The 14,030-nt window shown below is 38.5% G+C and overlaps 1 protein-coding gene across 2 annotated transcripts in view; it reads left to right on the forward strand.

Moving 5' to 3' along the window:
- Window positions 1–1,761: 1,761 nt before the first annotated feature.
- Window positions 1,762–14,030, forward strand: part of clcn2b (chloride channel, voltage-sensitive 2b) — a 333,131-nt gene continuing 320,862 nt past the window's right edge. For both annotated transcript variants that reach the window (XM_062067936.1, XM_062067937.1), the window contains exon 1: window positions 1,762–2,260. In XM_062067936.1, the coding sequence (XP_061923920.1) occupies window positions 2,210–2,260 (51 nt within the window). In that variant the 5' untranslated portion in view covers window positions 1,762–2,209. The remainder of the gene's footprint in view (window positions 2,261–14,030) is intronic.

The raw sequence follows: 14,030 nt of genomic DNA on the forward strand, positions 1-14,030 counted from the left end.
ACCCTCCCGTTTTTAGCGGGAGAATCCCGGTATTCAGCACCTCTCCCAACAACCTCCCGGCAGAGATTTTCTCCCGACAAACTCCCGGTATTCAGCCGGAGCTGGAGGCCACGCCCCCTCCAGCTCAATGCGGACCTGAGACTGACTGGGGACAGCCTGTTCTCACGTCCGCTTTCCCACAATATAAACAGCTTGCCTTCCCAATGACGTCATAACATCTAGGGCTTTTAGAGAGTAGAGTGCACAACTGCGCACACAACAAGGAGACGAAGCAGAAGAACAGGCGACGCCGTCGACGAGCAAGATGAAGAAATACGCTTGCAAGTTCCAAAACGAATGGAAACAAGAATTTCAGTTCATCCAGGACAGTTCGAAGGGGAAGGTGTATGTTGCCTGTAAATATGTAGAACAGACTTCTCCATTGAACACGGTGGCCGAAATGATATACTCATCATGAACGGAGAAGTTAAACAGGACAATACTGCCATCAAATGGATAGCCACCGGAACACTGAAATTCAAGTATTTCTTTTATGTAAATAAAATAAATATATATATATATATATATATATATATATATGTATATATATATATATATATATATATATATATATATATATATATATATATATAGCTAGAATTCACTGAAAGTCAAGTATTTCGTATATATATATATATATATATGTATATATATATATATATATATATATATATATATATATATATATATATATATATATATATATATATATATATATATATATATATATATATATATATATACATATATATATATATATATATATGTGGGCTCTGTACCGAGGATGTCGTTGTGGCTTGTACAGCCCTTTGAGACACTTGTGATTTAGGGCTATATAAATAAACATTGATTGATTGATTGATATACATATATATATATATATATATATATATATATATATATATACACACATATATATATATATGTATATATATATATATATATATATATACGGTAGTGTGTATATATATATATATATATATATATATATATATATATATATATATACACTACCGTTCAAAAGTTTGGGGTCACATTGAAACGTCCTTATTTTTGAAGGAAAAGCACTGTACTTTTCAATGAAGATAACTTTAAACTAGTCTTAACTTTAAAGAAATACACTCTATACATTGCTAACGTGGTAAATGACTATTCTAGCAGCAAATGTCTGGTTTTTGGTGCAATATCTACATAGGTGTATAGAGGCCCATTTCCAGCAACTATCACTCCAGTGTTCTAATGGTACAATGTGTTTGCTCGTTGGCTCAGAAGGCTAATTGATGATTAGAAAACCCTTGTGCAATCATGTTCACACATCTGAAAACAGTTTAGCTCGTTACAGAAGCTACAAAACTGACCTTCCTTTGAGCAGATTGAGTTTCTGGAGCATCACATTTGTGGGGTCAATTAAACGCTCAAAATGGCCAGAAAAAGAGAACTTTCATCTGAAACTCGACAGTCTATTCTTATTCTTAGAAATGAAGGCTATCCCACAAAATTGTTTGGGTGACCCCAAACTTTTGAACGGTAGTGTATATATATATATATATATATATATATATATATATATATATATATATATATATATATATATATATATATATATATATATATATATATATATATATATGAAATACTCGAGTTGGTGAATTCTATATCTGTAAATAACCACGCCCTCCCCCAACCCCCAGACCAAGCCCCCCCTCCCCCCACCTCCCGATATTGGAGGTCTCAAGGTTGGCAAGTATGAATGATTAGTTTACCGGGTAAAACACTTCTGGGTAAACTTTACCCAGAAGTGTTCCTTCCTGGCAACCTGTCTTTGTCTTTATCACGTGTTCCTAAAATATCAACATGTAAATAAATCAAAACCATAGAGAGGGTAGTTGCGATAGGAAAACCTTGAAGTAAGTCGCCAGATGGGAGTGTCGAATCTACCTCTTAGGGCCGAAGTCCCGCCTCACAGTGTGACTTGAGGGTATAAAATGAAGGAAAGTCACTGTACGCGGGAGGCAATCTTCAGTTGGAGTTCACCTACGAATTCTGTCAAAGAGACACACGTCTGTCAATTACTATAACCACTGCCTGCACAGAGACTGATTGGAGTCGCTTTCCTTCCGCCTCCAAGCTCCAAGTTTACCTCCAGTCGGGCGGCCACACGGAGCTCAGCATGGCCGCGGACGGCTCCGACCAGCGGGCGCTGCAGTATGAACAAACTCTGGTATGTTGGACTACTGTCATTCTGAACTTTACTCGCCGGTCGCACACAAACGTCACGTACTATCCGCTGGCGAGGCACGCCGAACTTTTCCAAACACACCAACGGTACTACCGAGTTGCATAAACATTTGAATAATGCTGGTTCAAAATGTTATATCACCGGCGACACAGAAATATACTCTTCTTTCTATGCAATTCGCCACGGTTCGACTGCTGTGTCGGCGCTGTTTGCAATGAATGAAGGTACTGAAGACCAACTGTATTCTGAGCAAAACAAGTTTCAGCTCTTGACTAATTAAGGTTTGCAAGTCAACCTGTTGATATACTTCAAAATAATCATTTGCTCAACAATGTCGCAATGCAGCGGTTATGGCAAAACATCTGTATGTGACACCTTCATTGTCTGTTGTGTTTTGACGAATCACACTTATAAAATATCTCAGGAAGCATATGTTATTTTCACATTGGTTTTGTCTTGTAATTCATACACTTTTTTTTTATTTATTTTTTTACATTTCAACATTTTAGTATTGCTCAGCATTTAAAAAACACTACATCATACATCAGAGGTGTCCAATGTGTGTTCTTACTGCAGCTCCTTTTTTTTGGCAACAAAACCATTAGTAATTATATATATTTTGCTAGATATTACAATAATTTGCTTTGTTGCCTGTAACCCAAAGCTTTGATGTTAATGTTTGATTCAGAAAACCATCCGATTTTTATTGACTTTCCAGGAATATACAGTCGTGGTCAAAGGTTCACATACACTTGTGAAGGACATAATGTCATGGCTGTCTTGAGTTTCCAATAATTTCTACAAATCTTATTTTTGATAGAGTGATTGGAGCACATACTTGTTTTTCACAAAAAACATTCATAAAGTTTGGTTCTTTTATGAATTTATTATGGGTCTACTGAAAATGTGACCAAATCTGCTGGGTCAAAAGTATACATACAGCGACATACATTATCAATTTTGGTGATGTAGAAAAGTTACAATCAAATCAAATAAGCTTCATGGCATGGCCTCTTAACTTCATGTGAGTGATTATGATTGACAACACCTGTTGACTTCTCTAAGCCCATTTAAATAGGGCTCATGTGATGAAGTCATTAGACTCGGTTACAAACGCGACAATTGGAAAGTCAAAGGAACTCAGCACAGATCTGAAAATCATTGACTTGAACAAGTCAGGAAAGTCACTTGGAGCCATTTCAAAGCAGCTTAAGGTCCCAAGAGCAACTGTGCAGACAATTGTTCGTAAGTATAAATTTTATGGCACCGTTTTGTCACTGCCATGATCAGAAAGAAAACGCAAGCTATCACCTGCTGCTGAGAGAAAATTGGACAGGATGATCAAGAGTCAACCGAGAACCACCAAAAAGCAGGTCTGCAATGAATTGGAAGCTGCTGGAACACAGGTGTCAGTGTCCACTGTCAGGCGTGTTTTGCATCGCCATGGACTAGAGGCTACCATGCAAGAAAGAAGCCCTTGCTCCAGAAGTGACACCTTAAGGCTTGTCTAAAGTTTGCTGCTCATCACATGGACTAAGATAAGACCTTCTAGATGAAAGTTCTGTGGTCAGATGAAACAAAAATTGAGCTGTTTGGCCACAATACCCAGCAATATGTTTGGAGGAGGAAAGGAGAGTCCTTTAACCCGTTATACCGTCAAGCATTGTGGTGGTAGTTTTATGCTCTGGGCCTGTTTTGCTGCCAATGGAACTGGTGCTTTACAGAGAGTAAATGGGACAATGAAAAAGGAGGATTATCTCCAAATTCTTCAGGACAACCTGAAATCATCAGCCCAGAGGTTGGGTCTTTGGCGCAGTTTGGTATTCCAACAGGACAATGACCCCAAACACATGTCAAAAGTGGTAAAGGAATGGCTAAATCAGGCTAAAATTAAGGTTTTAGAATGGCCATCCCAGAGTCCTGACTTAAAGCTCATTGAGAACATGTGGACAATGCTCAAAAAACAAGTCCATGTCAGAAAACCAACAAATTTATCTGAACTGCACCAATTTGGTCAAGAAGAGAGGTCAAAAATTGTGTACGGGTGTCAAACTCTTTAGCATCTGTAATGTACAAAAGTATCAAAGTGGCCCCTGCATCCTTGAATGTTTCTGTAAACGGCCCTCGGTGGAAAAAGTTCGGACACTTCTGTCATACATAACTATTTGCAGCATTGTTTCATCTGCTTACATTTTAATTACATGGAACACATTGCTGTTAGATGCTCAGTTTGTATCAGCATTTGCAACAGAACCAATGTTGTTGGGGGGAAAACCTTTTCAATGTGTTTTGTTTTACAAATGTACTTGAAAGTGTCGTAATCAGTCTGGTCTGTCTCTCATTGTTATGAATAGAAATATGTTTTATAGATGTACAATTCACAGCTAAGATTTATTAGTTACCTGCTGTATACAGTAGATTTGAGTGCTAGAATGTGCACTTATCATAGAGTTTACTGTCTCATTTCATGTTTGTTTTTTGCAATGGTCTGCATATTTCTGCTTCCTATTAATTTAGTGACAGCAGTATTGGGAAAGTTATGCTCTTAGATTGGAAATTATTACTGATTATATTTACTTTGCTGGACTTTGATATTATTTTAATTTACCTGTTGATCATGCTACCTTTTATGTACCTCTTCAAGAGACCCCTTTCTTATGAATTAGGGGTTTGTTTCTCAGAATGCAGTGTTTCCCATAAACTGCCAAGATACCTGTGGCGGTGGGGGCGTGGCTATGGGCGTGGTCACCATGACATAATCGAATAATTTGCATAATTTACTACAATGATATGATTTTCTCTAAAAAGGCTCAAAAAATGTATACTTACTAATTAATAACAGTTTTGTTTTAAACGTCCAACCATCCATCCATCCATTTTACAATATAATTACAACACTTTATGTACATATTTATTTACAGATTTGAACAATAAGTTATTCACTGAAATATATTTATTAATTGTGGTTCTTACAAAAAATATATCTTATAAAATATAAAAGCTAAAATGTCTCTTAAAGCGCTGCCCCTTTAATTAGTGCATACTATATAATTTAACTTTAGCCTACTACTACAACCATATTGTTTACCAGCAACATAAAGTGAAACAGAGGCAGAGGTGTCCTGCTACAGTCAGTAACAAATAAACAGAAAACAGTAGTGGTCAAATACAAATAAGGCAACAAGAGAAGTATCCTACACTTCTCTTTTGTAAAGTAAATCTGAACAGCCTATAGGGGCATCTACATCAACTATATGATTTGCCTGAGAAGCTGTACAGGACAAAAAAAAATAAAAAACATGTTTTCCATTTGTGGCGGACGTAATTCTTTCGTGGCGGGCCGCCACAAATAAATGAATGTGTGGGAAACAGCAGGTGTAGATTGAGTCTGTATACTGTGACCGCCGTGTATGCTTGAATATAAATGTTTTTTCCCTGACAAAACCATTGTCAATTTCTAAGTATCTTCTATTTGAAGAGACTAGTTTTGTAGGCCAACTATAGGCCCCTTCAGCAGTAAGAGGCCAAGCCTTTAAACAACAAAGACAAAGCACTGTGACATGTCTCTGGGCCTCTGTTTCCCTTTCTTGATCAACCTTCTTTGTAACACACACACATCCCACTCCATGCCATTTAATCTTGAGTATGTGTGTCTGAGAGATTACACAACGGGCTACACGCTGATTCAGCACTGGACGCTCGGTCACTCTGGTGGGGTCTCATGCTCCAAACAGAGGAACGTGCTTAAGCAGCTTTCTCAACCAAAAATGTCCCCCTGTGCCTCCTTCTCTGTTTATTATCCAATCACCCTGCTGATAATTTGTGGATAAACAAAGCATCTATATCGAAACAAATAACTCCACTGCCAGAACCACATTGGATAAATGGTCTGTGGCCCTGTTGGTTGTAGTAACATTGTGTCTTTGTGTGAGACTGGCACTCGTGTGGGTTTGTTATGGGCAGCTGATGCTCAAAGAGCCCACTGTAGTTTGACTGTGAGAGAGCCTGTAAAGCTCGCTACAGAAATGCAGAGCCCGCAGAGTTGTTTCAGACGGAAGCAACAGTTTGTGTATGCGTGATAATTTATTGTATCTTCTCAAAAGACAGCACTATGGAAATCAGACTAGGATATAACTTACTGTAGTAAGTGTACTGCAGTATAGATTTACTGTCATAACACATTGTCTACATAGAAACGGTGGCCAAAGTGTCAGTATTTTGAGTGAGCTCTATTACCATCTGATCCTCTTGGGCACGGTATTCATCAGAGCTGCACATATTGTCCCTAGAATCCTCTTCCATTCCTGATGACATCATGATGCTGGTTAAGACACCTTGCACCCCTCCACCTTGTGCTTGAGGATGTTCCACATATGCTTCATTAGGTTTAATTCTCTGGAGACATTGTTGGCCACTCCACCTATAACTTCAACTTGTTTATTAGTCAGGTAGTTGTCAACTTGGGTTTGTGTTTGTTGTAACGGCCATGCAGTCAGTGGTCATTTTGACAATAGTTTTTAATTTGGTTTTAAAGTTTTTTGACTAAAATGTATTTCAGTTTTATTCATACTGTGACTGTTTCAATCAGGGTTTTAAGATGATTATTCTGATGAAGATAATCCATAAGTGAAATCGGCCCATTCCGCTGTGTATTAACTGTGACTTTTAGTCACAATTATAATCAGGAAAAAAAACACATGACGACAGTGTATTATCAAGAGAATATTTAAACTATTTGTTATAAAATATAGCCAATAACTAAACAAAAACTATCACCTATTACTCATTTGAATCATTTGTTTTTTGCCCTCAAAGTCCTCCTGTGTCCAGACTATTTCCCTAAATCTGTAAACATGAACAAAAACGACAAAAAACTGATATCGATTTAATCATGCTAGCATTGATTATATACTGACACCACCCCCCTGGAATTGACACTACTGATATACGGATCGAACCATCCTCTTGCTTTGCTACTACACAGTAGTAGTTAGAATCAAGATTAATAAGTTAGACTCTTATTAATCTACTTTTTAATGTATTCTTCCTACCTGATCATTTTCTGCTGTAACAAGTTTCTATCTCGACTTCTTTAAGTTTATTACGATTTTTTCTTTGTGTTATTTCGTGATAACTTAGCGGATAGTTTAGTGACTAACATGCTTTTAACCTGCCTGCTCTTACTTGGTATGTAACATGTTCTGCCTCCTCCAATGACAATAGTACTTGCAAGAAATGTAGTTTATTTGCCCCAATGGAGGTACAGTTAGCTGCTCGTCGCGTATGTCAGCAGTGGGATCAAAAATAAAGTATCAGCCATAAGGGTTATGCTTTTGTGATCAGCGTTGAAAGGCATTATTTGGCATTGGGCAGTCACATATTTTTTCAAAGAAATGGTTCGATATTGATCGGTGCATCTCTAATTTATAATTCAGTCACTTAAATTAGGTTTGTTTTAGTCTATTAAATAATTGGTTTGGAGGAATATTGGAGAATCCAGCGTCAAACTGTGGTTTGTCAATGAAGTAGGGAGAGCAGAGGAGCAGTGTTCGTCAGTTGGGTCTCTAGCTCCCCCCCAAAACAAAAATCCTCCCAATGCTGCCTTAAGCTGCTTCTACACTAAGCCGGGTAAGGTTATACAGGCTATATCCCACCTAACCTTATCCCTGTCCACACACACACAATGCCATCGTTTAATACCCCCTCCCCCTCCGTCCGCCGGTGCAACGCGACCTAGTACGCATGCACGGAAAATGGCAGACGCGCATATAAATTAGGTCATAGTCACCTCTGACCTCGAAGTGTATCCTTACCCTGTGTTTCAACGTAGCCTATTGCCGCATTTCTTTTAACAGTAAACCTTGCTTGCCTCACCATCAGCAGCTGTTAGACTAGCCCTATTGTAGTGAATCACACCTGAGCCATCATACATAAATCATATCTTTAATGGACGGGTGAAAGTAACCAATGTGATAAACATTTTACAACAATCAATCTAGGGATCTAGATATCTGGTCAGGACATTCCTCACTCTTACCTTCACCTTCGTTGTCCATTCTTGCAATCTTGCCTGTGCTTGAAGGCTGAAATTGGCGGTCGTACTTGATAGGGATGATGTTCGTTAAGAAATTATCAAGTTTGAGCCCATTATCCTCTTATCGAACCGATTCCTTATCGAATCTCTTATCAAATCCAGATAGGTTGTTGTGTGTGCACTGAGTTCCAAAAGCCATAGATGTTATATGACTGGGCCGGCACGCTGTTTATGTGGAGGAAAAGCGGACGTGACGGAGGACAGCATGCGGCCGTTGTAGGGTGAAGGTTTCAGGTCAGAGAGGATGCTAAAGGCACGCCCCAAGTGAGCATATAGTGCTGCTATGTGCTTTGTAAATAAAAAAATTGCCGACAAACACATCACCAACATGGACGCTCACTTTCGACATCCCGGTGAAGCACACTGGAGGAGAGGGGACCAGCACGGTAGCGAATCGATACGCACAACGGGGCAAGAGAAGTCTGCTTTTACTGTTGTGCTAGCTTGCTATGCTAATGGCAGGTAATACAAAGCACACACAACCTTTTTTTTCACATCCACGGGAGCCCGCATTCTCGTTGTCTACCCTTCGACAAATGGACAAAGTTTTTCGCTAAGGAGAATCACAGCTGACCTGGACATTCGAAAGTTCTCTTGCCGTCCCTCCGTCACAACACACTCGTTGACAAACGTATCCCATCAAGCTGCCGTTCTTCCGGGCCTTATCCGAAGCCGTTGCTCAACATTGCTATGTTGCCGTCTGAGATGTGTTGTATCCGAAATAGCTGCAATCGCCCGTTTCTTTCTCTTAAGGTTCATATGTGATTTCCACAAGCGCCTGTATATGTCTTTTTGATGTCACTTCCTGTGTGGGGCGCGGTCTTTCTGACGTCACTTCCTCTCCGAACTCCGTTTATATACAATCGATGAGGCCGCATAGAGCTAATAGCTGGAGATTCAAGAAATACACGGTGCACTTACCCGTCTAAAAAATTATCCAAGTAGGGGAACCTTAAACGATGGGTTAGTGTGGCTGACACAGGGTTTAAGCTAAATAATTATTTGTTTAAGGAGTTATCCGGCTTAATGTAGACAGGGCCTTAGTCGTAGTCAGTTCTAAAATCTGAAAAAACACTTCTTGGCTTCCTTTTTTTAATCGGAAATTGACTAACAGTACTGAGCAGCGATTACCGTTACTCACCTTTAAAGTTGTCATACATAGACTTCTGAAAGTTGTGACATGATAAATTGGTGGTAATATCCTGAAGTTTTTCTATCTGACTGTTCACAACATTTCAGAAGGGCATACACATTTAAAATGTAAGATAGAGGAGAAAAACTTTTTAAACCTAAACAGAATATGTCTGAAAAGTTGTAAATGCTTTTTAGAAAAAAGCAATAAATGTTGGGTTTCACCTGTGAATACACAAGTGTATTGTCAGTTGTCATGTAATAAAAATACATACCAAATTGTAAATTAATGAAAAAATATAAAAAACAATACCAGTTGCCTGTAAAAAAATCGTGATGAAATGTATAATTCAGCATAGATTCTTGGCATAAATTCAAAGGTTCCAGTCTATTCATTAAACAAGTTGCCATTTTACAATGGCTGTAAGTCATATTCCTTTGCTAATCATTGATATATTAACTAAACTTACACTATCAGCATTTTGGGGGTGAACAACCAATTCCAGTTCATTCCACTATGGAACAAATGCACCCTGGTGCCAACACCAATACAGACTGAATACTTTTCCAGCCTGTTTGGAGGTTACTGATGAGGAAAGCAAATACGCATGCACACGGCGGTACCTCAACTCATGAGCTTTATTAGTTCTGTGACCGAGTTTGTAACTCAAAACACTTGCATCTCAAACCAACGTTGCTATTGAAATTAATTGAAATCAATTTAATCTATGCTTGGCCTCACCAAAACACCACAATTTTGTAAGATGCCTTTTTAAAAAGAAAAAACTGACTTTTAGATAATAAATATTGTATAAAACAATACTATAGAAAGCACTATAAACAATTACAGTAGTTTTATGATGTAAAGGGATAATAATGTGCAGCATTTACCCTGGCGAGCAAACTTCTATGGTATCTCCTTCCAGATGCTTCTCCTTCAAACTTACCATCAGCAGCCTTATTGTTGATATTTGATATATTTTAATGGATTAATGATCGCTGTTCAGATATTATTGTAATGTCTTTGGCTGGCACAACAGTCAACGGTCCCAAGGACACAATAGTTCAGTCCTTGGGAAAGACACTTTACCCACCTGCTCCCAGTGCCACCCACACTGGTTTAAATGTAGCTTGAAGATGTAGATCATGGGTTTCACTATTTAAAGCCTTTGAGTGACAAGAGGAAAAGTGTAATATAAATTTACTTCACTTCACAAAAGCTGGCTCCTGCTTCAGTTTGGTGCAGACTAGCAGTGCTATGCGCCAACTGCGTCGCCAAGTCGGCAACACGGTTCCAAAGTTATGTCGATCCCTAGCTATAAGCTATTGCTAGCGGGTAAAACCGGAGGTTTTGGGGCGGATCTTACAGGGTTCATTCTGACTATCCTTTGGCAACTAGTGGTAAGGCAACTAGTGGTGAGGAGACTCTCACCACAAATTTATGCTTGGAACTTAAAGCATATCAATAAGCCAAGAGACTGCTCGTATCTCAAAATGCTCATAAGTTGCAATACTCGTAAGTCCATCCATCCATCCATTTTCTACCGCTTATTCCCTTTGGGGTCGCGGGGGGCGCTGGAGCCTATCTCAGCTACAATCGGGCGGAAGGCAGGGTACACCCTGGACAAGTCGCTACCTCATCGCAGGGCTACTCGTAAGTCAAGATAGGAAAACTTCATATCACAGTTATTGTGACCAAAATGATCCCGGTGATCATTATTATCACAGTATTGTTGAATGTTTGGGCTGCACAATTAATACATTTTGCATCGTAATTCAACAAAGAAGTGTTAAAGCTATATCCTCTATCATGGCTTGTGACTCCAAGCCAGGCTTCTCATTGCTTCAACAGCGCTCTCTAATGCAGTTTGCATAGACTATGGCAGTGATTCTCAAACTGTGGTATGTGTACCACCAGTGGTACGCAGGCTCCATCTCGTGGTACGCCAAATAATCACTTAATTTAAATATTCAAACACTGTGTTACTGTTCAAATTTTGTGTAATTTTACAGTGGCCAAAAGTAGGGATGTCCGATAATGGCTTTTTGCCGATATCCGATATTGCCCAACTCTTAATTACCGATACCGACATCAACCGATACCGCTATATATACACTTGTGGAATTAACACATTATTATGCCTAATTTGGACAACCAGGTATGGTGAAGATGAGGTCCTTTTTAAAAAAAAAAAAGTATAAAATAAAATAAGATAAATAAATTGAAAACATTTTCTTGAATAAAAAAGAAAGTAAAACAATATAAAAACAGTTACATAGAAACTAGTAATTAATGAAAATGAGTAAAATTAACTGTTAAAGGTTAGTACTATTAGTGGAGCAGCAGCAAGCACAATCATGTGTGCTTACGGACTGTATCCCTTGCAGACTGTATTGATATAGATTGATATATAATGTAGGAACCAGAATATTAGTAACAGAAAGAAACAACCCTTTTGTGTGAATGAGTGTAAATGGGGGAGGGAGGTTTTTTGGGTTGGTGTATTAATTTTAAGTGTATCTTGTGTTTTTTATGTTGATTTAAAAAAAGACAAAAAAAACCCCGATACCGATAATAAAAAAAACGATACCGATAATTTCCTATATTACATTTTAAAGCATTTATCAGCCATTAATATCTCTAGCCAAAAGTATTAAAGTATTATTTGTTAAATAAAACCTCCGTCTTGTTTTTTAATGAATTATTAGGCCTACGCTACGGTATTTTAATGTGGGTCATTATGGTGGTACTTGAAGTGCCAAGTGTATTCTCAGGTGGTACTTGTGGTGGCAAAAACAGTTTGAGGACCACTGGGCTATGGCACTCCACACACACACGACTCACACACACATGTTAATGTTTCCCATTTATCAATGTATTTGTTCTTGCAAACAAATTAACAAATGCAGATATGACACTTCAATGTTTGCGGTCACTCATAAACAAATGATAATGAAGTGTGACGAATAGATCGTAAATATGCTCCGCAACACCTAATACACACCTGCTTTGCTAGAGAAAACGCAGAAGAGTTCTGTGGTGCCTATTTTGTGACTTTAACGTTATATTTAACGAGGTAAGGTATGCATTCAAAGTGAAAGAGAGGAGTGTGTATGAGGGGCCGTTAGGGACATTATTCAGAATTACCTCTTACGTACACTACTGAAATGCTCTCACATAAACTGAAATCTTTTTCTTTTATACACACTACTGAAACACTCTTATAAACACTACTGAAATGCTCTTACATACACTACTGAAATGCTCTCATATAAACAACTGAAATGTTTTTCTCTCACACACCCTACTGAAATGCTCTTACATACACTACTGAAATGCTCTTACATACACTACTGAAACACTCTTATATACACTACTGAAACACTCTTATAAACACTACTGAAATGCTCTTACATACACTACTGAAATGCTCTTATAAACACTACTGAAACACTCTTATAAACGCTACTGAAACACTCTTATAAACGCTCCTGAAACACTCTTATAAACACTACTGAAACACTCTTATAAACACTACTGAAACACTCTTATAAGCACTACTGAAACATTCTTATAAACACTACTGAAATGTTTTTGTCTCACGCACACACACACACCTGGAATTATTTTTCACTAGTATGTATAAACGGATTTCACCTGTGTGTGTGTGTGTGCTTTTTACATGTGCATGTGAGGGACAACAATTTCAGTAGTATGTGTGCAAAGATTTCAGTTATGTGTATGAGCGCATCTTACCATTGTGTATACGAGCATTTTACCACTATGTGTAAGAGCATCTTACTAGTGTGTGTGAGCGATGTTGCATTCCGGTTCCGGTATAATCCCTGCCCCTTTTCAGACAAGTTTATTTTTATTTTTTTTAAAGCCAAGTTGTGGACAAAATGTCTGCCGACAAGTAGCTTAACCGAGGCGGGAGCTCCACTTCATAATTTGAGGGCTTCAGCGGAGAATATAAGAACACTTTCAATGCAACAAGGGTCGGGCTGCAGCCATGGGTCTCCCCCGCAGGACGCGGCACCTGAGCGGCCACACAGCGGTGCCTTTCTCCTCCCGACAGCCAAGCAGCCTGGAGCACTCGTTCCATTGCGAGGTTGCACCGCACACATGCAACGTTTCAGTTCATGGACATCGGGGCAAAAGGAGGAAAAGGTAATTAGACATTATTTATTTCTAAATGATTGTTGAATCACACGAAATGTAAAACAACATGGCATTGTAGTGAGCTACAATGGTAACATGTCAAAATGTGAGTCACGTCGTGTTACGTCAGTAGCTAATCATATACTAATGATAATGGATTACATTTATTTAGCTCTTTTCTATCGACTAGATAAGGGGTCCCCAAAATCCGGCCTGCTGGAAAACAATTTTTTTTGTATTATTATTTTCAATCTGTCTTTTTTAATTCATTTTTTGGTGTCCCCTAGCCGCTCAGGCAAATCATATTGTCTACAAATGCATTTCCCTGTATGACTTATATTGTCTTAACTGTTTTCATGTGATCT

The sequence above is a fragment of the Entelurus aequoreus genome, linkage group LG13 (genome assembly GCF_033978785.1).
Source record: "Entelurus aequoreus isolate RoL-2023_Sb linkage group LG13, RoL_Eaeq_v1.1, whole genome shotgun sequence".
Lineage (NCBI taxonomy): Eukaryota > Metazoa > Chordata > Actinopteri > Syngnathiformes > Syngnathidae > Entelurus > Entelurus aequoreus.